Source organism: Podarcis bocagei, assembly GCF_964188305.1.
Source record: "Podarcis bocagei genome assembly, chromosome: 9".
NCBI lineage: Eukaryota > Metazoa > Chordata > Lepidosauria > Squamata > Lacertidae > Podarcis > Podarcis bocagei.
In genome coordinates this window covers 39,573,430-39,593,756 of record NC_138134.1, presented here as the reverse complement: position 1 = coordinate 39,593,756, position 20,327 = coordinate 39,573,430, and the positions used below count along the sequence as shown (strand labels likewise).

The 20,327-nt window shown below is 40.4% G+C and overlaps 1 protein-coding gene across 3 annotated transcripts in view; it reads left to right on the top strand.

The window, feature by feature from the left end:
• The window catches only part of MND1 (meiotic nuclear divisions 1), a 38,466-nt gene extending 28,995 nt beyond the window's left edge, over positions 1-9,471 (top strand). For 2 of the 3 annotated variants that reach the window (XM_081209406.1, XM_081209408.1), the window contains exons 7-8: positions 5,771-5,815; positions 7,327-7,560. In XM_081209406.1, coding sequence (XP_081065532.1) covers positions 5,771-5,815; positions 7,327-7,433 — 152 coding nt within the window. In that variant the 3' untranslated portion in view covers positions 7,434-7,560. Of the gene's footprint in view, positions 1-5,770; positions 5,816-7,326; positions 7,561-9,302 lie in introns of those variants that run through there. The other variant, XM_081209407.1, reaches the window with a different exon arrangement.
• Positions 9,472-20,327: the final 10,856 nt, after the last annotated feature.

The window sequence follows — 20,327 nt, the reverse complement described above, 5'->3', positions numbered from 1 at the left end:
GCTGTTTGTAGTTTGAGCCTCTCCCCCACCACAGCAGTTCCCAGTTGTCTTCACGTAGCCGCCTCTCGGATTTTTCTGTTGTGTGGCCAGCGAGCATAAGTTGGCTTTGCCCCTTGGTCATCCCCAAAATGGAAGAGGACAGGAAGAAAGGTCTTTCATGGTCTTGTCAGGAATGATGGGGGTTGGAGTCCAACAACATTTGGAGGGCCACAGGTTCCTCATCCCTGATCTAGCCATTGCATGTTTTATGACCGCACTTGGTATTGTCAAACAATTTAGCATCCTAAAAATAGTGGTTTTTATTTTTAAAGGTTCCTATTTCCTGTGTAAAGATAAAGTTATGTGCATGTTTAGTGACATGTTAGCAGTCAAAGTAGGTCTTTTCAGTTTGTTTTCATGCTATTGTAGAACAATGCAAAACATATTTGCATATATAGGCATGGTCTGCATATTTCTTTTTCCTGTAACAGAATTTGACCCTGATGCAGAATTTTGTCATTTCTTTTCTTTCTTAATTTTAACATAGCTTTTATATTTAAGAAACCTGGTGCTTCACCCAGCTACCAAAAGGATAGAGTTAACATCACATTTGAGTAATATAAGATGTATGTAGCATAATATATAGCAGAAACAAAGTGTAGGCACTTAAGACCCCAGATTAGAAAATGCTGTACTGCGGTAACTATCCAAATGTGTGCAAACAAGCCTCACTGCAGATTGGCGTAGAAAGTTGATTCCTTCTTAAACAGAGTATGTCTCAGGCGTGTGTGGAGTCATGAAAGAGCTCTCTCCAAAAGCAGAGATGCAGTAGTACAGCTATTATCACATGTTGTTTTGTACAGTGGTGCCTCGCAAGACGAAAAGAATCCGTTCTGTGATTCTCTTCATCTAGCGTTTTTTTCGTCTTTCGAAGCAAGCCCATTGACGGATTAGTGGATTAGCGCTATTAGCGGCTTTTAGCGGCTTATCTGCTGATCGGATCAGCTGATAAGCGGCTTAGCAGCTTAGAAAAAGGGGGGGGGGAAACCAGCAGGAACTCGCAAGACATTGTTGTCTTGCGAAGCAAGCCCATAGGAAATTCGTTTTGCGAAGCACCTCCAAAACGGAAAACTCTTTCGTCTAGCGAGTTTTCCGTCTTGCGAGGCATTCGTCTTGCGGGGCACCACTGTATTGTCACACGCTATTTGGGAGTGGTAGCCGGTGCTAGCTCTACTCCAAGTTGGACCTGTTTAAGTTGATGACTAATTTAGGTTCAATAATTTCAGTGGATCTGAAGAACGCTGTCAAGGAAACACATTTTACATCTTTATTTTTTATTTAACAAAATTTATTACTGTAAATAGAACATCAAAGTAGTTTACAAAAAAAGCCACTCACTGAAGTTGTCAATAAAAGACAAATGTATTCTTAAAAAAATCAGAATATAATTGAATACCAGCTCTTAAGCTAAAAACAATTAAAACACATGCTAACTTCTACTTGTCTGGATAGGTTTGTCTGCACAATTTATTTTTTAGTAGACACCAAAAAGTGTGCAGCCAAGGTGCCTGTCTGATGTCAATGGGCAAAGTTTTCCAAAGTGTAGGTGCTGCCAAGCTAAAGAGAGAAAATCTTCCAAGTGTGGAACAAGTATTATGTGTCACTTGTAACAATGCCAGTTCCTCAGATTGAAGCAGTCAAGTGGGCATATATTGAGTGAATGTATAAGTAACTGAAAGTGAAAAATGTTCTGCTCTAGAATTGCTATAGTATTTTTTCTGTTTCAGAAGTTAGTGATGGCCTGTAGAGTAGGTTATGTTTCTCATGATTTGCGGAACATTCTTTGCTTTTTACTGTAATCATCTCACTATTTAAGTGCAAAGCATGATTTAGTAGAACTGTACAGCTGCAATTTTAGAGCTTCTACCCTGATTTCAAATGGTGCTGGAATACAGTCATTCCAGCCTTTGCAAGTGTTGCTGAAGTAATTGCTCAGGAATATCAGAGTAAAAATGTGAGTTTACTATGTGCTATTTTAACAGTAACTAATTTGAAAGTCTCCTAGGAGATTGGACCATTGCTGGCTAAAAGAAATCCATAAATCCTGCTTGCTGGTAGACATTTGAAACCTGATAGCTTACACTGGCCCGAGCCACTTCTTGTTTTGTAAATTTAGATACTCTTTCTATCTGAACATACTTGATGCTTTTTTCAGGGTCAAGAACTTGAGGTTCCTGTTTTCTAAAAGGTTTCATTTTACATCTTGTCAAGTTGCCTTAAAAGATGAAAGGGCCAGTATTGTTTGCAGATGCTTCTTGCTGAAAATTCAAATGATGCTTGCTGTTAGTAGGACTATGCAAAAACCCAGGCTGCCAAATCCTCAACACGGCGTAATAAGGTTACTGAGGATTAAGAGTCCTATCATTTATAACCATTGATTATTGAACTTTTCCCAATATTTTCTTCTGATCTTTTATATCAACTCTACAAATACTTTGAGACATTATCTTACTCCAACGTATCCAATTCTTAGATAGTGCGAAATGCTTACTGCTTTGCTCACAGCAATTATCCCAGTCCAATCCCAGAATTTACATCCCTTAAGTTTGCAAAAGGCCATTTAAAAGCAACTTCCCCTTAAGCTCCACCAAATGATGTGAACTTGGAAACACCCTGTACAGAAGTACTCTCAGTTTCTAATGCAGAGATGACTGACCTGTGGCTCTTTAAATGTTATTGGCTTCCAGCTCCCATCAGTTCCAGCCAGCATGGTTAACTATGGTGGGAGGTGTTATCGAACAGCCTTTGGGGGACTACAGGTTCCTGCTCTATTGAGTTTGGTGTCTGCTACTCCATCCTGTCCACATTTGCAGGCAGTGATTCTGCCTGTGCCTTAGACAATCTTTTCTTTGAGTCAAGACTTTTCTCTGAAGTTGCAGGTGTGCCTTGGAGTAGTACAGATAATGTTTTGCTGGCAGTGTTTGTTCCAGACTAGGTGTAGAAAATAGTAGCAATGTTCTATCTATCTATCTATCTATCTATCTATCTATCTATCTATCTATACCCCGCCCATCTGGCTGGGTTTCCCCAGCCACTCTGGGCGGCTCCCAACAGAATATTAAAGACACGATAAAAGATCAAACAAAAACTTCCCTAAACAGGGCTGCTTTCAGATGTCTTCTAGAAGTCAGATAGTTGTTTATTTCCTTGACATCTGATGGGAGGGCATTCCACAAGGTGGGCGCCACTGCCGAGAAGGCTCTCTGCCTCGTTTGTAGTTTATGGCAGGGTTGGGAAACTTGTGGCCATTAAGATGTTGTTGGACCACAACTTTCCTTTAGTTAGTGCACACATGTCCAAAGTCCTTTTTGGGGGCCTACTAATTCGGCCCCTGTGGCAGTATATTTCAGTCCTAAAAAAAAGCTCAACAACTCTGGTCGGCCCTCATGCATGTTCAGTTCATCAAATCTGGCCCTCTTTGAGAAACGTTTGGGCACCCCTGAGTTAGTGGGTGATAGTCCAGCAACATTTGGAGGACCAAAGCTTATCTACATCTGGCTTACAGACAAGACCAGTATGGAGCTTAAGGCCAATAAAAAGCTGCTGTTGGCAATGAAAAATGTTCTTCCAGGCATAGGGAGAAAAGTGATGCATATAAGACAACGGTGTGCATGTAGGGGAGAGAATTATGAGAGCTTGTGTAAAATATAGGGAGTGAAGACTACAAAGAGATGTCACTGTTTTGGCAGCAGCATGTGAAAAGGTTTGATACTTTCCATGTCTCCAAACTTGTAAGATAGGAACTAGGTAAACATAGTTAAAACTCCAGTGACTCTTAGAACCTTATTTAGACTAGCAAAATCATTTAATATTTTTTCCTATTAAAGCCCAGTTTGGGGTGCACCAAAAACCTCCGTGTGAAATACTTGGGGTAAAGTATTGTCTTTGTAGATGCCGCATGTCCCTAAAGACAGTTGCAGTGCATAATTATACTCTTTGTCAGATTCAGTTGTGGACCCACACTGTATCACCTTCTTATCTAATAATCACATTGAAAATAAAGGCCTACTGGGAGACTTTTTAAGGTTTTGCAGCATCATTAAAAAGTAAGCTTATTTTATGCCCTCTCTGAAAACTTAAAACAAGGGTTGGTAAAAAAAAAAAAAGTTGATTTAAAAGAAAATGTTTGGGAACAAAACCAATGTTTTGAAACAACAAGCCAGATGAGTGCAACCTTATGTTGCTTTCAACCTGCTGAAACAGTATTTCCTTATGCTCTTTATATTGAGCTTATTTTATTTATTTATTTATTAAAATAAAAATAAAAAATGTAGAAAGATAATCTAAACTTCCTATTTCTATGTCACAGAAAACACAAAAGCACAGAGGCCCATTTTCACTGTGTTTTTTTTTTAAGAAATAAAAAATGCAAATACCTTGTGAACCGGGCTGAGAACAGTGCTTAGACTCAGATAATGTACATTAGCCTTCCTCTTGAGTTTGACAGCAGCTCATTTTGCAAGTTGAGTAAGTCTTGCCTACAGTACAAACATCATAACAATGAAACATTTTATGTTTCTTTAATTTCTCAGCGTCCCTAGAGACAAGCTGTAGGCTGTGCATTGACCACTGCCAATAAATAATATAGGCAAGCACTGGCAAGACAGAGGGGTGTGTGTGGGTGTGAGAAACATGACAGCTCTTTCAGGCTTTCAGTATGGGAATCTGAGTCTGCGGCTGTATACACTCCAGAGGGGAAAAGCTGAAAGATCTGAAAGAGAGTTGTTTGCTTTGTATACAGTTCCCCACCACCATCCTGCTTCACAGTGTTTGTGGACTCATCTTAAGACTATTTTAAAAGGATTATTTGGGTACATGTTTAAGCTACTGTTTTATACATTCCTTGGAGTGCTTGCCTTACTTCCACAAGTTGTCTGTTTGCACAAGCAGGCTAGTGTGTCAGCATGGAACTTATAAACCTCAGTCTAGGAAGCATCTTCTTCCGTTATGAAAGTTGCAGTGCTTGATGTTGAGAGCGACTGGTTCCCATATAATGCTGGTCACTTGAATAAGTTGCCCTCATGAGTGAGGAAGGTGATTGGAAAGAACATGTGAAGTGGCCCATGAGCAAGGTCACTCCAATCACTTAAAAAGAAAGAAAGAGAAGTTTCGCCAGGAGGTGAAAGAATCTCTAATTTGTCCATGTTTTCTTTTTGTGTGAATGTGTGGTGTGTGTGTGAGAGAGAGTGAAAAACCACGTAGATGATTTCCTTTTTTAAACTGTATAATTTTCTTTGGCTGTATCAAGAGAGATGATGATGCAGACATTTCTAATGATGCACCACAAAAGTCATGATTGTGGAATAGGATGTGTTGAGGGCCACAAATATGTGGTCCTAAAAGCAAGTTGAGCAAGCAGGTGGGGATGTGAACAGTTAGATCCCAATCTTATTGAGCCCAATTTTTCCCAGCCTGTGTGCAGAGCCATTTCTGGTGCATGATAGCAGGTTGCAGTTCCAAAGTTGCTACGTGACATTTTTTAGCATACTTGTAGAAACCACATATTTAACATGCTGATTCAGTTTGATATAGTTATGTTAATCTTACTTGAAGGTTTGGTGGAATAATAAGTTCAAAAGTAAAACATTTTCAAGCTGTTGCAAAATAAGAATTGTGCTGTGTGTTCACAAAACCACTTTACAATGCCATTTTAACCCCTTAAGGCTGTTGCATTACATGAGTAGGAATTGCTGGTATTGATTTCCTGTTGTTTCTTGTTTTTTTTTTCCAGGTCAAGCAAATAAGGTGGCTAAGGAAGCAGCCAACAGATGGACTGGTGTGTCTGCATTTGCATTCCTTAGCAACATCCCTGTCCCTTCCTCGAGGAAAAATAAACTCAAGAGAAGAAGCAATCATTCATAAAACTTGCAATTTGTTAGCTCTTACCAGAGCTGCTATACAATTCTTAAATATTATTTAATTGGTAGTGTTTGCCATTGCTCAAGAAAATACTGCACATGAATGCTCCTTCTCATGAATGCATCATTATAAATTTATTTCATGTGTTCTTAACAGCTGGAGTCATTGCCACATATCATTATCATTTTTGTTCAGTTTCAAATCACTGTATATGTTAAGCAAACCCAGTCTGCAAATAACGTGCGCAGTAGGAGAATTTGTTCTTTGCATTTCATTTCTGCAGAGCCTATAACGGGGGGCTTTCTCTGCAAACTAGCAAAGTGCTTGACTTTCAGCCAGTAAAAGACTGATGCAGGTGAGCCTGGAGGACACAATTGTGCCTTTTAAATTTGATTCCACAGCATATCTTAGATTACAGCAAGCTCTTCTTATTCGTTATCACCAGATATCCACGTTTATGGGGATCACCGGTACCATATAAATGGAATTTTGCACTTCACAACTGCTTCACATGACACCTTGTTATCAGGTCTAAAGCAATTGATGTTTGTCTAAGATTCAGCTGCATCACTTCTTCACCCTGATAAAGCCCAACAGAAAATAAAACATGCACATTCCACTCACTAAATTGATCTATTGAGCATGCATCACAGAAGGTGCAAAATATAACTAAATATGATGGATTGCCTTATCCCACATAAAGTTTTCTTTTATGATTATCTTCCAAAGCCCTTCTCCAGCTGCCCCCAGCCCCCACCTCCAGAAGTTAGGCAGGTGGCTCTTGGAGAATGGCCATTCCACTTTTTGGAATGTCCTTGCCAGGAAAGCTTAGCAGGCATCAACTCTTTGTTTATTTTCATAGACCTTTTAAAACCACCTTCAGAGCAGCAATGCTGAAGGGCAGGATAAAAATAACAAATCTCCTTTTTTGTTTGTTTTTTTGTAGAGCTGCTCTGTTACTCCTCTTTAAGTGTTTGCAAGCAATGCTGTTTTAAGAACTGGATATGTGTTGACTACTAATGTGCCCTGGTCCCCTTCCTTGTGATTTTCCAGTTCTGTTGCAAGATCTGATACCAGTTACCACTTGACAACTCCTGTTGTGGAGAGTTTCCTCCCATCAGATGTCCTGTTGGAGGTTTGAGACTGGTGAAGAATCTATATGGGTAACATACAGACAAGTCCATGGTGTTATGTATTGCAACAGAAAGGCAGAAAAATCACTTTGAGGAAGACCTTGGCATGAAATGGTAATGTGTAGACTGGCCCTGCTCTTTCACACTGGCAGTGGATCTTCTTTTAAAAAATAAAATAGAAATCCCTGATGATTGAAATTATGGAATGGAACTCTCCGTTCTAAAAACTTTATTTCTTGAAAACAAAAACCATCTTATTTAATGGTTTTTCCCCCCACCCCTATTTTGTCCACAGATAATATCTTTGCAGCAAAATCTTGGGCCAAACGGAAGTTTGCATTTGAAGAGAGCAAAATTGACAAAACATTTGGCATTCCTGAAGACTTTGACTACATCAATTAGAAAGGTTTAGTAAGAATGGCAAGTAATTTAATATTGTTCAAGAGATTTTGTTTTCATTCCGAAGTTTCTTTTTCTTTTACCATTATTTGTATTTTGGTTAATAAAATCTGAAAATACATTGAAAATATATTTTTGCTTTCACTCTGTGACCCAGTAATTTTATCTCATAGAATCATAGAATTGCAGACTTGGAAGGGACCCCAAGGGTCAACTAGTCCAACCACCTGCAATGCAAAATGAGAGCTAATTATAATCAAGTCTATTATTAAGGTAGATGCTATAATGTCCATTTTGCTAGCTGCATTATGTCAGAAAGTGTTGCGACCTATAGGCCAAAAACGTGGGTGAGAGAGAGAAACTGGAAACCGTGTTTTATGCTGGAAATAAATAAGGCGGTGAAATAAATTACATCTGTAATTAAAAGTTTTGGGGGAAGATATGAATGAACAGCTATATTCATTTCATGCAGTGCACTAGATATGCACAAAGAATAGGCAATGCAGTTAATCTCTTGATGGTTTAGTCAGATTTCCTAAGCTATGGTCTAGGATCACTGAGCAATTTTGAAAAACCAGGTAGACCCAAATAAAAGGTACATGATTCTGAAGATATTGTTAAAATTTGGGGTGGGGAAACCAGACCCCCCATAATCTCTACATTCAGTGAAGGGTTAGAATTTGAGCAAACTCATAAATTCATGAATTCAGCTGTGTTGTTGTAGAAACGAAAGTCTTAAAAAGGCCTTTGATAATGGTAAGTCATCAGGAAAACATCAGACTCTGCCCTTTTTGTTAAGGGCTTGAGAAAGAGCTTGCCAGGGTGACTGGGTGGGTGACAATGCTGGAAGCAGAAGGGGAGTAGTTGTTTTCTCCCAAGTGCTGCTGGGAAGAAGAAGGAGGAAGTGGGGAGAAATCCATGGGGGCTGAAGGGCATGAGCCAGGCTGTTACAGAGAGACATGGGGATGACGCTTAGGATGCCTCTGAATCCAAGACTGCACAGCTGGAAAGGACAAGCCCCTTTAGATGTGAATGCTGTGAACTCTCTCTCCATAAACTTCAGGTGTATATCTGTGCGAATAAACCACACCTCCTAAAGACACTGCAGAAACTGCTGTGCCTCATTTTCCCAAAGGAAACCCAAACCCTGATTGAGTGCCAAGACCACTTGGCAGAGATTCGGGTGGTTTTCCTGGGATAAGCAGAAGAGGCAGTAGATTAGTAAAATGCAGCAATCACAATTCGCTGACAATAGTGCAAAATAGCACAAGTGCTGGAAATTATCCACACACACACCATGACTTCAGTTTCAGTCATTGTAATATTGTGTTACTTGTTGATGGCCTTTCTACAAGACGTGAAATAAACAGTTGCTACACAGCTGTGGCATCTTCCTCAAGTTCCTGCTTCTCATTCGTTCATTATTCACAATCCCACGGCAAACAGCACCACCAGCACTGAAGTCACCTGGCAGCTGCCTTTACCTGCACCTCGTCTGGGTCAGCCCTGCTGCATTTCTCCCATTGATGCTACTTTGCTGCCAAAGCTGGCTGGGTTTCACATGCTAGATCTGTGGAAAGTGGTTCTGGTTGGATGTGTGCATACACAGCTCCCAGGCATCCGCCTGCGGACAGAGTGCTGATGTGTACGCACATTTCCCAATATTGTCCCCTCTTTGCAGCCCTAGGATATGAGCCCAGTGGACTTTATGGTGGCAACAACAACAGAGCAAAATGGAGAGCGGACTGAATGAATGGGGGAAGTCTGCCACCACAAGGCAATCAGCCATCAGGGATCTCTCTCGTTAAAAAAAATTACAGTATTTTTTCTTAATACACCTATCTTTGCATGCCTCGAAATGCAACGTTTTAGCTATTATTGAGAAAATGGCATCTAATTCTGAAAACCCTCAACAAGTCTCATCTCTCCCATTGACCATCTGCCGTGGCCTTGGACCAGTCAAATGTCTTTCAGCTTCAATCACCCAACTGTAACTTATCTAGCTCTGTTATTGTGAAAAATAAACAATTCAGATTCTTGATTTGCAGTGTGCTTTGTGAAATGATAAATATTAGTAATATATGTGCTTCCTTAAGAGCAAGGAGATGAAAGACACCCAAAACGTAAACAAAACATAGTACAATATTAACTCCGCTGAAACCTTAATAATGCAGTAATTCAAAATATGCGTTCTGACCACAAAAACAAAACCATTTTTTTCCTGGAAGCTATTTATTTTTTGTCTTCTTTCCCACAACTTAATGTTAACAATATGTTCTGTGCTTTTCAAAAAATCTAACTAGTCACCTGATTTTGATGCAGATGCTAACCCTACCCTGGCAGTTACAAGGAAACTTGTTATCAATTTCATATCTTGCTTGAAAACATAAAATTACAAAACCCAGCAAAAGGGTCAAAGCTATATACGTCTTTAATTACATTAATCATATCTAACCAAAACACCATAACTATACTGCAGCCTCACCACTTATGAAAATAATCTGTAAAACAATACAGTTTTTAAGCTTGATACAAACACAGACCATAATCCTCCAGTTGGAGCCAGGCTAAAGGTACTATAAAATTCTGTGCAAGAGAACTGTAGAAAGGCTGGTAAAGAATATATATGTTTCCTCTGTTGTGGCTTGGTTGCAGTATCTTCAGTTTTTATCTTACTCATAGGCTTTTTCCTGTTTGACTCTTGCAACCACAAATGTAGGGGGAGGGGAACTAGAGTATCTCCATAATAAGCCCTCCTGCTAAAATTTCATTGTACAATCCTGCTTAACTATATTTTAAAAACGAGAGAGAGAAAATAGAAAAGTGAAAGCAGCCCTAAACATGAAAGTCTACATGTCTTACTCAAGTCCTTTGGACAACTTCTAAAGCTATAACTTGATTTCTTGTGTTTTCAAGGTCCTGTTAATTGTTCAGGTGTGGAGTTTTTTTACAAGCAGTTTATTTAACTCTTTTCATAGTTATTTTTCTTTGAGTTATGTACTGTCTTGTTCTTTTGTCAATTTCATATGAATAAGTTGAACAGCTGCAGCAAAATTATCCTCAAGTCCGTTCGTTAAATAACAAAAGTATAACTTAAGGTGTAACCGCATAAGTGTCAAATTGATATTTACCTGAAGTTTGAATTTGAAAAATAAACTAAGACGCATAGAGCATGTTGTATCCAAAATGATGTGATCTGTTCTTGTGCAGGGGTGTGTGTGTGTGAAGTTTGCAGGGCTAATTGGGAGATATTTCATTGGTGCTCTGATATTTTTTTAATCCAAATATTAGTGCTTTTGCATCCCTAAATCAAGTCCTTGCACCGTTGTGGAATATTTAGGGAAGTTTTAAATGTTTGATGTTTTATTGTATTTTTAGTATTTTGTTGGAAGCTTCCCAAAGTGGCTGGGGAAACCCAGCCAGATGGGCGGGGTATAGATATTATTATTATTATTATTATTATTATTATTATTATTATTATTATTATATCACTGGGGAATCATTTCGCTTGTCAAAAAGTTCATACACAAAAATATATATTCACCGGTCCTATGTTGCGATAACGTTGATTCCACATGCAGGTTTTTCAGTAAATTTAAAATATTTTTTAAAACTGGTGACTGTCGTTCATGATGATCCACTAACAATATTTACAACTGAATCCCATGTCCTGTGAACAGTATGTAGAAGCATAGTTATTGTACTTCCAAATGGCTGCCATAAGTATCTATTTAGGGTAAGCGCATATAGTTCACTACTAGTTGGTCATGCTAGGAAAGGAAGTATGGGTATTAAGATGAACTTGTAAAATCCACTTTTTCAGCTTCTTCGTGACAAAAACCAACAGGAAATATAAATGAGTGCCAGATGTGAGAAAAATGCAGCTTTAAGCTGCCCTCTGTTTGGAGCTCTCAGATGTTTTGCCTTTTTGCTGCTTGTTTAACATCTGGTGGTGATGGTTGGCTACAGATGGCCATGTACCAAATTATAACTTGACATGCGGTAAGCTGTTTGTCAGCCGTATCTTGCCAAAGGGATGGTGAGAAATCTACTGCATTTCCAGATATCTGCAGAAAATGAGAAATAGTGAATTTCTGCTGGATTACCCAATGATTATAAAATTGCCAATTGGTAAATTATTGCCTGAATTCACACCATTTCTTATGTACCTTCTTGGATAGATACTCTGTTTAATTATAATTTGAAGGATTAACTCCATGACCAGATTTAGGAACAGTTACCTGTTCACTTAACTGCTGAAACAAAGAACTCAGCCAGTTTATCTTCTCATGCAAAGCTGGCAGACTAACTCATGAGACCAGTGTTCCCTTAATGTTCTGTTTGTTACTATTGGGGCGGGGGGAGATTCTTATATTGGTGTTGTCAGAGCTGCCCGAGGTCCCAGCTCACAAAGGACCAACGCCACTTCGTTGTTATATACAAAAGTCTTTATTGAAGTTCATTTTCGCTTTCACAGCCGCAGCGTGCAGCTCTACGTCTGAAACTCTAGACCGCTGAAGCTCCGTCTGAATCTCCTCCCCCCAGACACCAGTTTAAGACTCTAGCCTTGCTCCACCTCTTCCTTTGCTCTTTCCTCCTCTGGGTCCGCCTGTCAGCTGGGGTCTCGCCCTTCCTAGACTCTTCTGACGCTGAGTCCCCTGAGTCTTCCCCCTGCTTCCGGCGGGCTTTAGGACCTGGTTCCCAATCCGGGTTTTCTGCTGTCCCCCGCGCCTGTACATTCGAACTTGGCGCGCGCGCCCAGCCGGCAACCTTCCTCCTGACCGTTACACTGCTCCCGTCACTGCTTCCCCCTTCGGGGAGGCTAGCTGGACCTGACACATGTGACTCTTCCCCCCCACTACGCTCTGGTGGGGAAGCTGGTCCTGATTTCCAGCTGCTGCTTTGGGAGTCCCCACTGGCCCCTTGTTTCTGGTGCGTTCCCCCTGGGACCCCCCTTGCCCTGACCATCGGCGCCTCCTTCTGGGAATCTTCTGATTCGCTGGAGAAGCTCATGGAATCTCTCGGGTCACTGTCATACTCCCCTACGCTGCCCTCAGATCCTTCCCCTTCGCTCTCCATTTCCTCTCTCCCCTGTGCCTCTGTTCCTGAGCCCCTGACAGGTGTCCATTCAACAAACTGTCTACGTGTGAGTGGTTGTGATCAGATCCAGGCTTGTCAATTTGTCATCTTACAGGACAGAGATAAATCATGCATGCAGATTGTGTTTCAGTGTGATGAAATGAGCTAGAGATTTTTTTTGGGGGGGGTTAAGATAGTCAAAAGTTAGTCAAATAAAGTACAGATACCAAAGATGCTCCTTGTTTAGGATGCCATCAGTGGTCAAGAGCCATCTCTGTGTACCTCTCCATGGCACTGCAAAGTGTTAAGGATCATAAAAGTAAAAGGTAAAGGACCCTGGACAGTTAAGTCCAGTCAAAGGTGTCTGGGGTTGCGGTGCTCATCTCGCTTTCAGGCCGAGGGAGCCAGTGTTTGTCCACAGACAGCTTTCTGGGTCATGTGGCCAGCATGACTAAACCGCTTCTCGTGGCGCACAGAAATGCCATTTACCTTCCCGTAGCAGCCGTACCTAGTTATCTACTTGCGCTGGCGTGCTTTTGAGCTGCTAGGTTGGCAGGAGCTGGGACAGAGCAATGGGAGCTCACTCCGTCACGGGGATTCGAACTGCCGACCTTCTGATCGGCAAGCCCAAGAGGCTCAGTGGTTTAGATCACAGCACCACACGCTCCCTAGTTAGGGATCGTAAACTAACTAGAGCCCTCTGGACCACGTTTGATTCAGTAGGTGTGGTTAGTGATAACTACCCCACACGTCTGCTGATAAAATAGGTTTCTGAAAGGATCATAAAGAGAAAGAAAAATACTATCTTGGCTTACCACGTCTGCTCATGTTTTATACATAGTTACAGTTCTTTCAGTGTCCCACCTGTCCCTGGAAAAACGTAATATTTGTCCTGGGATATTGCAATGGCACTTTCCATTTTCACAGCAGCAGACTTTTCAGCTGATATGGTCACAGAAATGGTTTCTGGGAAGCTGCAGGTGCATATGGATTCCAGGTAGCACATCATGCTATCCATAAAAAAATACATTCCTGATGCAAGAATGCTTCACATGGAGATGAGCGTGGATGTGGAAAATCCTCAGATACTTTCACACCTGGTTCGGAGTTGGTCAAATCACTAGAATCAGATTCTTATTGACTTATAATAGGTTCTTCAGTTGATGGAGTTACAGTGCAGTTGAGGCAATAAGTTCAGAAACAGCTAATATGTTGCAAATACTGGTATTTTAAAAATACATTTTGTCAAGTACTGTAAGCAGCACACGTCTTAATTATAAATTACTTCATTTATAAACATCAGTAGTAAATAAAGATTATGTAAACTTCAAAACATGAGTGTTCTCACAAATTCTCTACATGCTGTTCTTAATGTGCCAACGTTAAGTTTGTATAAGTACAAACCAGATATAAGTTTACTAGGATGACATTTACAATGTTTTAACAATTTATATTTTTACACGGTGTAATATGTCATGTATTGTTCATCTGAGGTTGTATTTACCTAATTTTAAGACCTGCTAAGGAACGGATGATTGTTATTATGTCCTGATATGTAAAACCACAGAATTCAGAGAGGGTGTACTTTCTTTTTCCCCTGACTGCATATCTACACACACAAAGAAATAACAGTCAAAAAACAAAACCCTCATATTCCCGTATATATACACAAACATACAAGAATTTAATCTCACAGATTTCATTGTCTTTAGGACACACTAGAATTCCTGTCTGCTTCATCTACCTCATGTTTCACCCAAATCCCTTTCTTTTCTCTTATCTAGTGATATGAAACACTAATTAACACTCTTTCATCTGACCAGTTCTTGGTTGGAAAAAATCTTACTAATGATGGATAGAGGGCTGTTTATGGGGATCAAATGGATGTTGCCCCTCCAGTCAGCGTCTTGCAGATAGAGAAATCCCACTAGTAAGTCATGAGTGAGAGTTTATTGGAGCCTTAAAAGTTCCTTACTACTTAGCTCCATATGTGTTCCCCACATCAAGGTTACAGTCCTTAACTGTATCCAAATGTCCCAAGTATCAAATGTTTGATTAGACATTGCCCTCTTGCTCCCTAAATTACATATGTTTAACTTGAATATTTCCATAAAACATTAAGCTCTTTTTGATTCTTCTCTGTATGTTAAGAAAGCACAGACCTCACTTAACAACATTAAGCCTAAACATAGTAAATTGCTAAAAAGATTATTTCCAGTTGTGGTTTACAGGTTTAGCACTCTTTCTTTGTGTGAGCGGTGAATCCTGCATCGGTGTGGGCAAGAACCCTAATCCTTATTTTTAAGCATGAAAGATGGTCATTCTCTTGTTATAAATAATGCTTACTAGGAAATTGTCCCCTCATTTTAAAATACATGACTGTTGTATCTGTCAGTTGAATAACTATTACTCGCTAAAGCATTTCATTATTTCCTGATTTTCAATAATTTCAAGGATGGTGAATATATGTGTATACAGGTGATTACATTTTTTTCAGCAGTAATTTTTTTTAAAAAAACAAAAAAATAGATTATTTGGCTCCACGGTAGAAGGCTGATGCTAATAGGCAAAAATGCCTTATGTAATATGGCAAAGAATTGGTAGATGCAGGCACATACAGGTTTTGGCTGTAAACTCCACACACACCCCCCCCCCCCCAATTACTAGGCAGAAAGAAAAATAGGAAAAATAAGACATTATTACACAGTTTCTGTTTGGGCCTCTTTCTCTTTTTGATATTTTCCTTTAAAAGGCTGTCTTTTCCATTAGAAGATATTCCCATACATCTCAAGGAATCCTTCAGAGTAAGTTGTTGCCTGGCGCTCCATTGCTGCCTGAGCCATATCTGCGCTTTGCCAATGAGTGCCCTCTTTCCGTTTTTCTCCCAAGTGGCTCACTGCTGTTGGAAGTGGCAGTACTAGATCTGTCAGTCCTGACTCAGCTTGCGGTGCACATTTATTCCATCTTGACCCTATTTGCACTATAGATTTAAAGTGGTATCATGCCACTTTGAACAGCCAACAGATCCAGGCCGCAGTTGTTTCTTGCAGTTGCTGAGAGTTATTTGGAGACCCCTTTTTGAACTCACAGAGCTGCATCACAAAATTGGGGAAAGTGTGAATTTCTAAAGTTGGCTGCACTGCATGTCCTGCTTTGGTTCATGCAGATTAGGTAGGCACACATGACATTGCAAACTGAACCAAGTTTCTTCCCCATCCCTAGGGCCTCTGCTGCTGCAGACAACATTCACCCTCATAATTTCCACCACTGTTGTGGGTTTCCATTACGCACAACCCAAATTCTTTTTTCTGTATGAAGCCTTAATAATCTCTGAGTGATGGACTAGCCTGTCCGTGATATCCCTGCTTCCTTTCCTGTCTAAAGCAGTCTGGGTCAGGCACAGTGAGGTGACCATCTGAAGTAGTGGATGCTGGGTGGCGAACAGCAGTGAGTTATTGGAGCTGTGTTTGCCGTGCAGTTTGCCCTGTGCCTGCTAAGGTAGTTTGCTGCTCTCAAATATGATGGAAATTGCTGTCTCCTCACCAGTGTTTCAAAGTCTAGCTGGGGGCTGAACACTGAGTGTGGGGTGCTGTCTTGTCCTTCACTTTGGGCAGTAAAATTTAATTATTGGGCTGGCCCTAGGCTAGAAAAGTAGGACATCCAAGGACTGCAGAACACTATCAATGTCCCTCTAACTCTGAGAGGGCTTTCAAAAGCAGTTTTATCAGATAATGTTTGGGATCTACTGTTCAAAGGAGAAGAAAAGCCTCTTGCTGGGCATGCTTTCAAGTAGCTCTTTGGATCCCGGCCTCTGTATGTTTTTGTTTCAGTTTCACTAATTATTTCCCTCTGTGCTGTTAGGCTGAGGTCTTCTCATTTACTGTTCCCCATGGTCCACAGGGATGATAAGTTTTTTAAGTACCTTTCGAAGGCTTGTTTTCTTGCTAGCAGAGAGTCTTTGAAATATATTACAGACTGAAGAATTCTGAGGCTATGTAATTTCAGCTCTATATTTCTACACAAGTACACTGGCCTTATAGCACCATGTCTCTGAAACTGCTCCTTACAGTTTCTCTCAATGTTATAGATGGGCTTCGGATTCCTCCCGGGACAGGGTGGGGCAGGGGGAGGAATAAAAACAAAGGCCTCACCAACCCTGTCAATCTTTCCTCTCAGACTGCAATGTCAGTGCTCTCAACTCCCAACAAGTCCAGGCACGTTACAGCTGGTATTTTGGTCATGATCTTGACTTGACTTATTTAGTGTGTCGAACATAGCACTAGGCCTGTGGGGCTTTGATGACGACTGGATGTAATGTGCTTAGTCTTGTGTCAAGCCTCGAAGTCAGACTGCTGTCTGACCTTACCCAAGAGAAGGTTACCAATATCATGGCAACCCCAGCAACTCAGTCATAACATTTCTACAGCTGTCTGGAGAATATAGTAGTTCCCTTGCCATACCTTTGGTGTTTGTGCATATGTTTGCACATATGTATATGTGTGTGTTTATATAGATTGTGTGTGTACTTCTATTTATTATAAAGATGCGACGTCTCCACCAGCTTTAATCTCATTCTGGAAGTGTGCGTGCTGGATTCTTTCTCCAGTCTTAAGCATAAAGTTGATGAGCATCTTTCTCTTTCAACATACAGTCATACCTCGGGTTGAATATGCTTCATGTTGAGCGTGTTTGAGTTACGCTCCGTGGCCACCCGGAAGTAACGAAGCGCGTTACTTCCGGGTTTTGCCGCTCGCGCATGCACAGGTGCTCAAAATGACATCATGCGCAGAAGCGGTGAAAAGTGATGCGCGTGTGTGCAGACATGCTGTCGCTATTTACATTTGCTTCTGGATGCGAACGGGGCTTTGGAACGGATCCTGTTCGCATCCTGAGGTACCACTGTAGTTCATAGAAGAGAGTAGCACTTTCTAGTTTGTTGTGAGGGACCAAGCTGAAGTTGCAAAGCCAGGAACTGTGGTCTGAAGAAGAAACAGTTCAAGGATGGCAAGAAAGAGAGAAGTTTGGGAACATAAAGCAGGGCTGGGAAACCTTTTTATTCTGGGTGAGGAACCTTCCATTGGTGGGTGGGGCCAGAGGCAAACATGGGTGAAGCTATGAATCTGAATTTTGCACAGTAGGTTACATTTGGTCAGAGGTTTCTGCACCCACATCGCCATCCAGGCAAGCAAAATATTTTTGGGAATTCCCCCCCTCACTCTAATAATAATAATAATAATAATAATAATAATAATAATAATAATAATAATAATAATAAGTAGGCCCTATACACCTCAGGACTAGGTTACTTGAGAGACTGTCTTATCCTTTATATACTCAGTATGTCACTTTGTTCTGCAGGAGAGTTTATCCTTAAAGTCCCCAAAATATTAGGTCTACTCCACAATATATTGGAGCAGAGCTTTCTGTGACTGCCCCTCTTCTGTCCATTTGACCCTTCCCTGTCCTTCCCTGTCCAAGTTAAAATGTACTTTTTGTCAGTACTTATGTTTCTCTCTCTGCATGTGTCAGCCCTGGGCATGTGCCCCTACTGTTTCCCTCCCTCCCTCCCCAAAAAACCCCCTGAATTTAGTTATTCATAAAATTTAAAGACCATTGATCTGCCTGAGAAATATTTATTTCAGAGGAAAACATGCACATTTCAAACAAAATAGTGAGGAACTCTACAATGTCTGTGTTGGTATAGTTACAGGTAGGTAGCCGTGATGATCTGCCATAGTCGAAACAAAATAAAAAAAATTCCTTCCAGTAGCACCTTAGAGACCAACTAAGTTTGTTATTGGTATGAGTTTTTGTGTGAATGCACACTTCTTCACACGGAAGCTCATATGAATAACAAACTTAGTTGGTCTCTAAAGTGCTACTGGAAGGATTTTTTTTTACTGTGTTGGTATACTTACAGGTTCTGAATTCTAGGTCTGGGGCTAAATTGTGATAAAAGGCTCACAAAGGTTTAATCTGTAGTTCACTCACTACTTGATTATTTTCATACAATGCTTGGAGAAGTAGCTGTGCCCCATTAGCAGGAATTGGAGTCTGCTGTATGAGAAGAGAACATATGTCTTGAATCAGCAGCAAGGGAATGCTTGCAGCTGTATTATGTTTTCCACTGTAGCTTACCTACCTCCTCTAACAATCAGTTTATAAGAAATTCTGCCATCAGGGTAAAGATATAAATATATCTAATTAAAAATGAATTGCTGTGTATGTAACCAGTAAGAGAGAGGTGGCTACAATTAGTCAGAAAAGCTTAATCATATTAAACATGTAGTGCATTTTTATATTTGGGGATAGACAAACTTCTTATCTGTCAATTGTACCTAACAAAGCAGAGGAAGGAAAGTAGCGTTCACAATTATTTGCTGAAGTGAATATCAATTTGAAAAATATGCATTTTGATGAGACACTGGGCAAATATTGACGCATACTACAACATAACTCACAGACAAAATGAGGCAAGAGCAAAATTACTTGCTCTAGCAAGCAAAAAAGAAGCAGCAAATGTTTAGGTCCAAGATGTAGTCAGAATCACCTATAATGCTGAATTTAATTCCAAAAGTTAATATAAAAAGGTGGGATTGTGTATGGAAAGAGTAAGTGTTAGATTTTTATAAATATGCTTAAATGTGTATCTGAAGGTTAACGGATAGAGAACAGATATTACATTTCCCTTTGATCAATTATTTATGGATATATAAGGAGGATATGCAAAATGCACACATGCATAATAAAGCTTACAAGTTTATTGGTAGTATTCATTTAAAACTAAAAAACAATTCTTTTTTTTTAAATGGTGTGTGGTTAATTAGTTTGCATGTAGGAAGGACTATAGCTCAGTGGTAAAGCACATTGCTTGCATGCACAAGATTAAATCCCGCAGCATCTCCAGAAACGAATTAAACCGTTTAAATTCCTAGAGTGCTGGTGCCACTTCAGTTGACTACACTGTGCAAGAAGGATTGATTGTAAGGCATTTTCAGTGTGGTGTAGTGGTTAAGAGCAGTAGTCTCGTAATCTGGGGAACCGGGTTCGCGTCTCCGCTCCTCCACATGCAGCTGCTGGGTGACCTTGGGCCAGTCACACTTCTTTGAAGTCTCTCAGCCCCACTCACCTCACAGAGCGTTTGTTGTGGGGGAGGAAGGGAAAGGAGAATGTTAGCCGCTTTGAGACTCCTTAGGGTAGTGATAAAGCGGGATATCAAATCCAAATCCAAACTCTTTCCTAAGTTCCTAGTCAGCACCAGGTTTTATATACTGTATGCTGCTAATCGCCCAGTGTGTCTAAGATACTATGAAACTGTTCCTGTATAGAGATAATATGAGCCACATACTGAATCAGACCCTTGGTCCTTTTAGCCGAGTACAGGGCTGATTGGTATTTCCCAGTTTTGTTATCCTAGATCCATTTTTAACTGAAAATTCTGCAGATTGAAACAGGGATCCTTTCAAAATACGTGCAATTCCCTTGAGATATAGTACCCCCTACCACAACTCATATTCTGTACGAGGAGTTTGTTGGCAACTGCCTGCACCTTGAACCAACAAGGAATATATAGCTGCACATTCCATTGATGTTTTTATAGTATCTACTATTGCATATGGATTCTGATTCTGGGGGTAAATTAATATCTGGGTTTGGAACATGCTCCTGAATGGGAGTAATGAACAAATTCACTCATTTTCCTGTAACACTGGGTTCCTCAAGCACCTACTTGGTCACTGAGAGAACAGGATATTGGATTAGATGGGCCACTGGCCTGATTCAGCAGACTCTTTATCTTCTTACGTTAGTCCAACATTC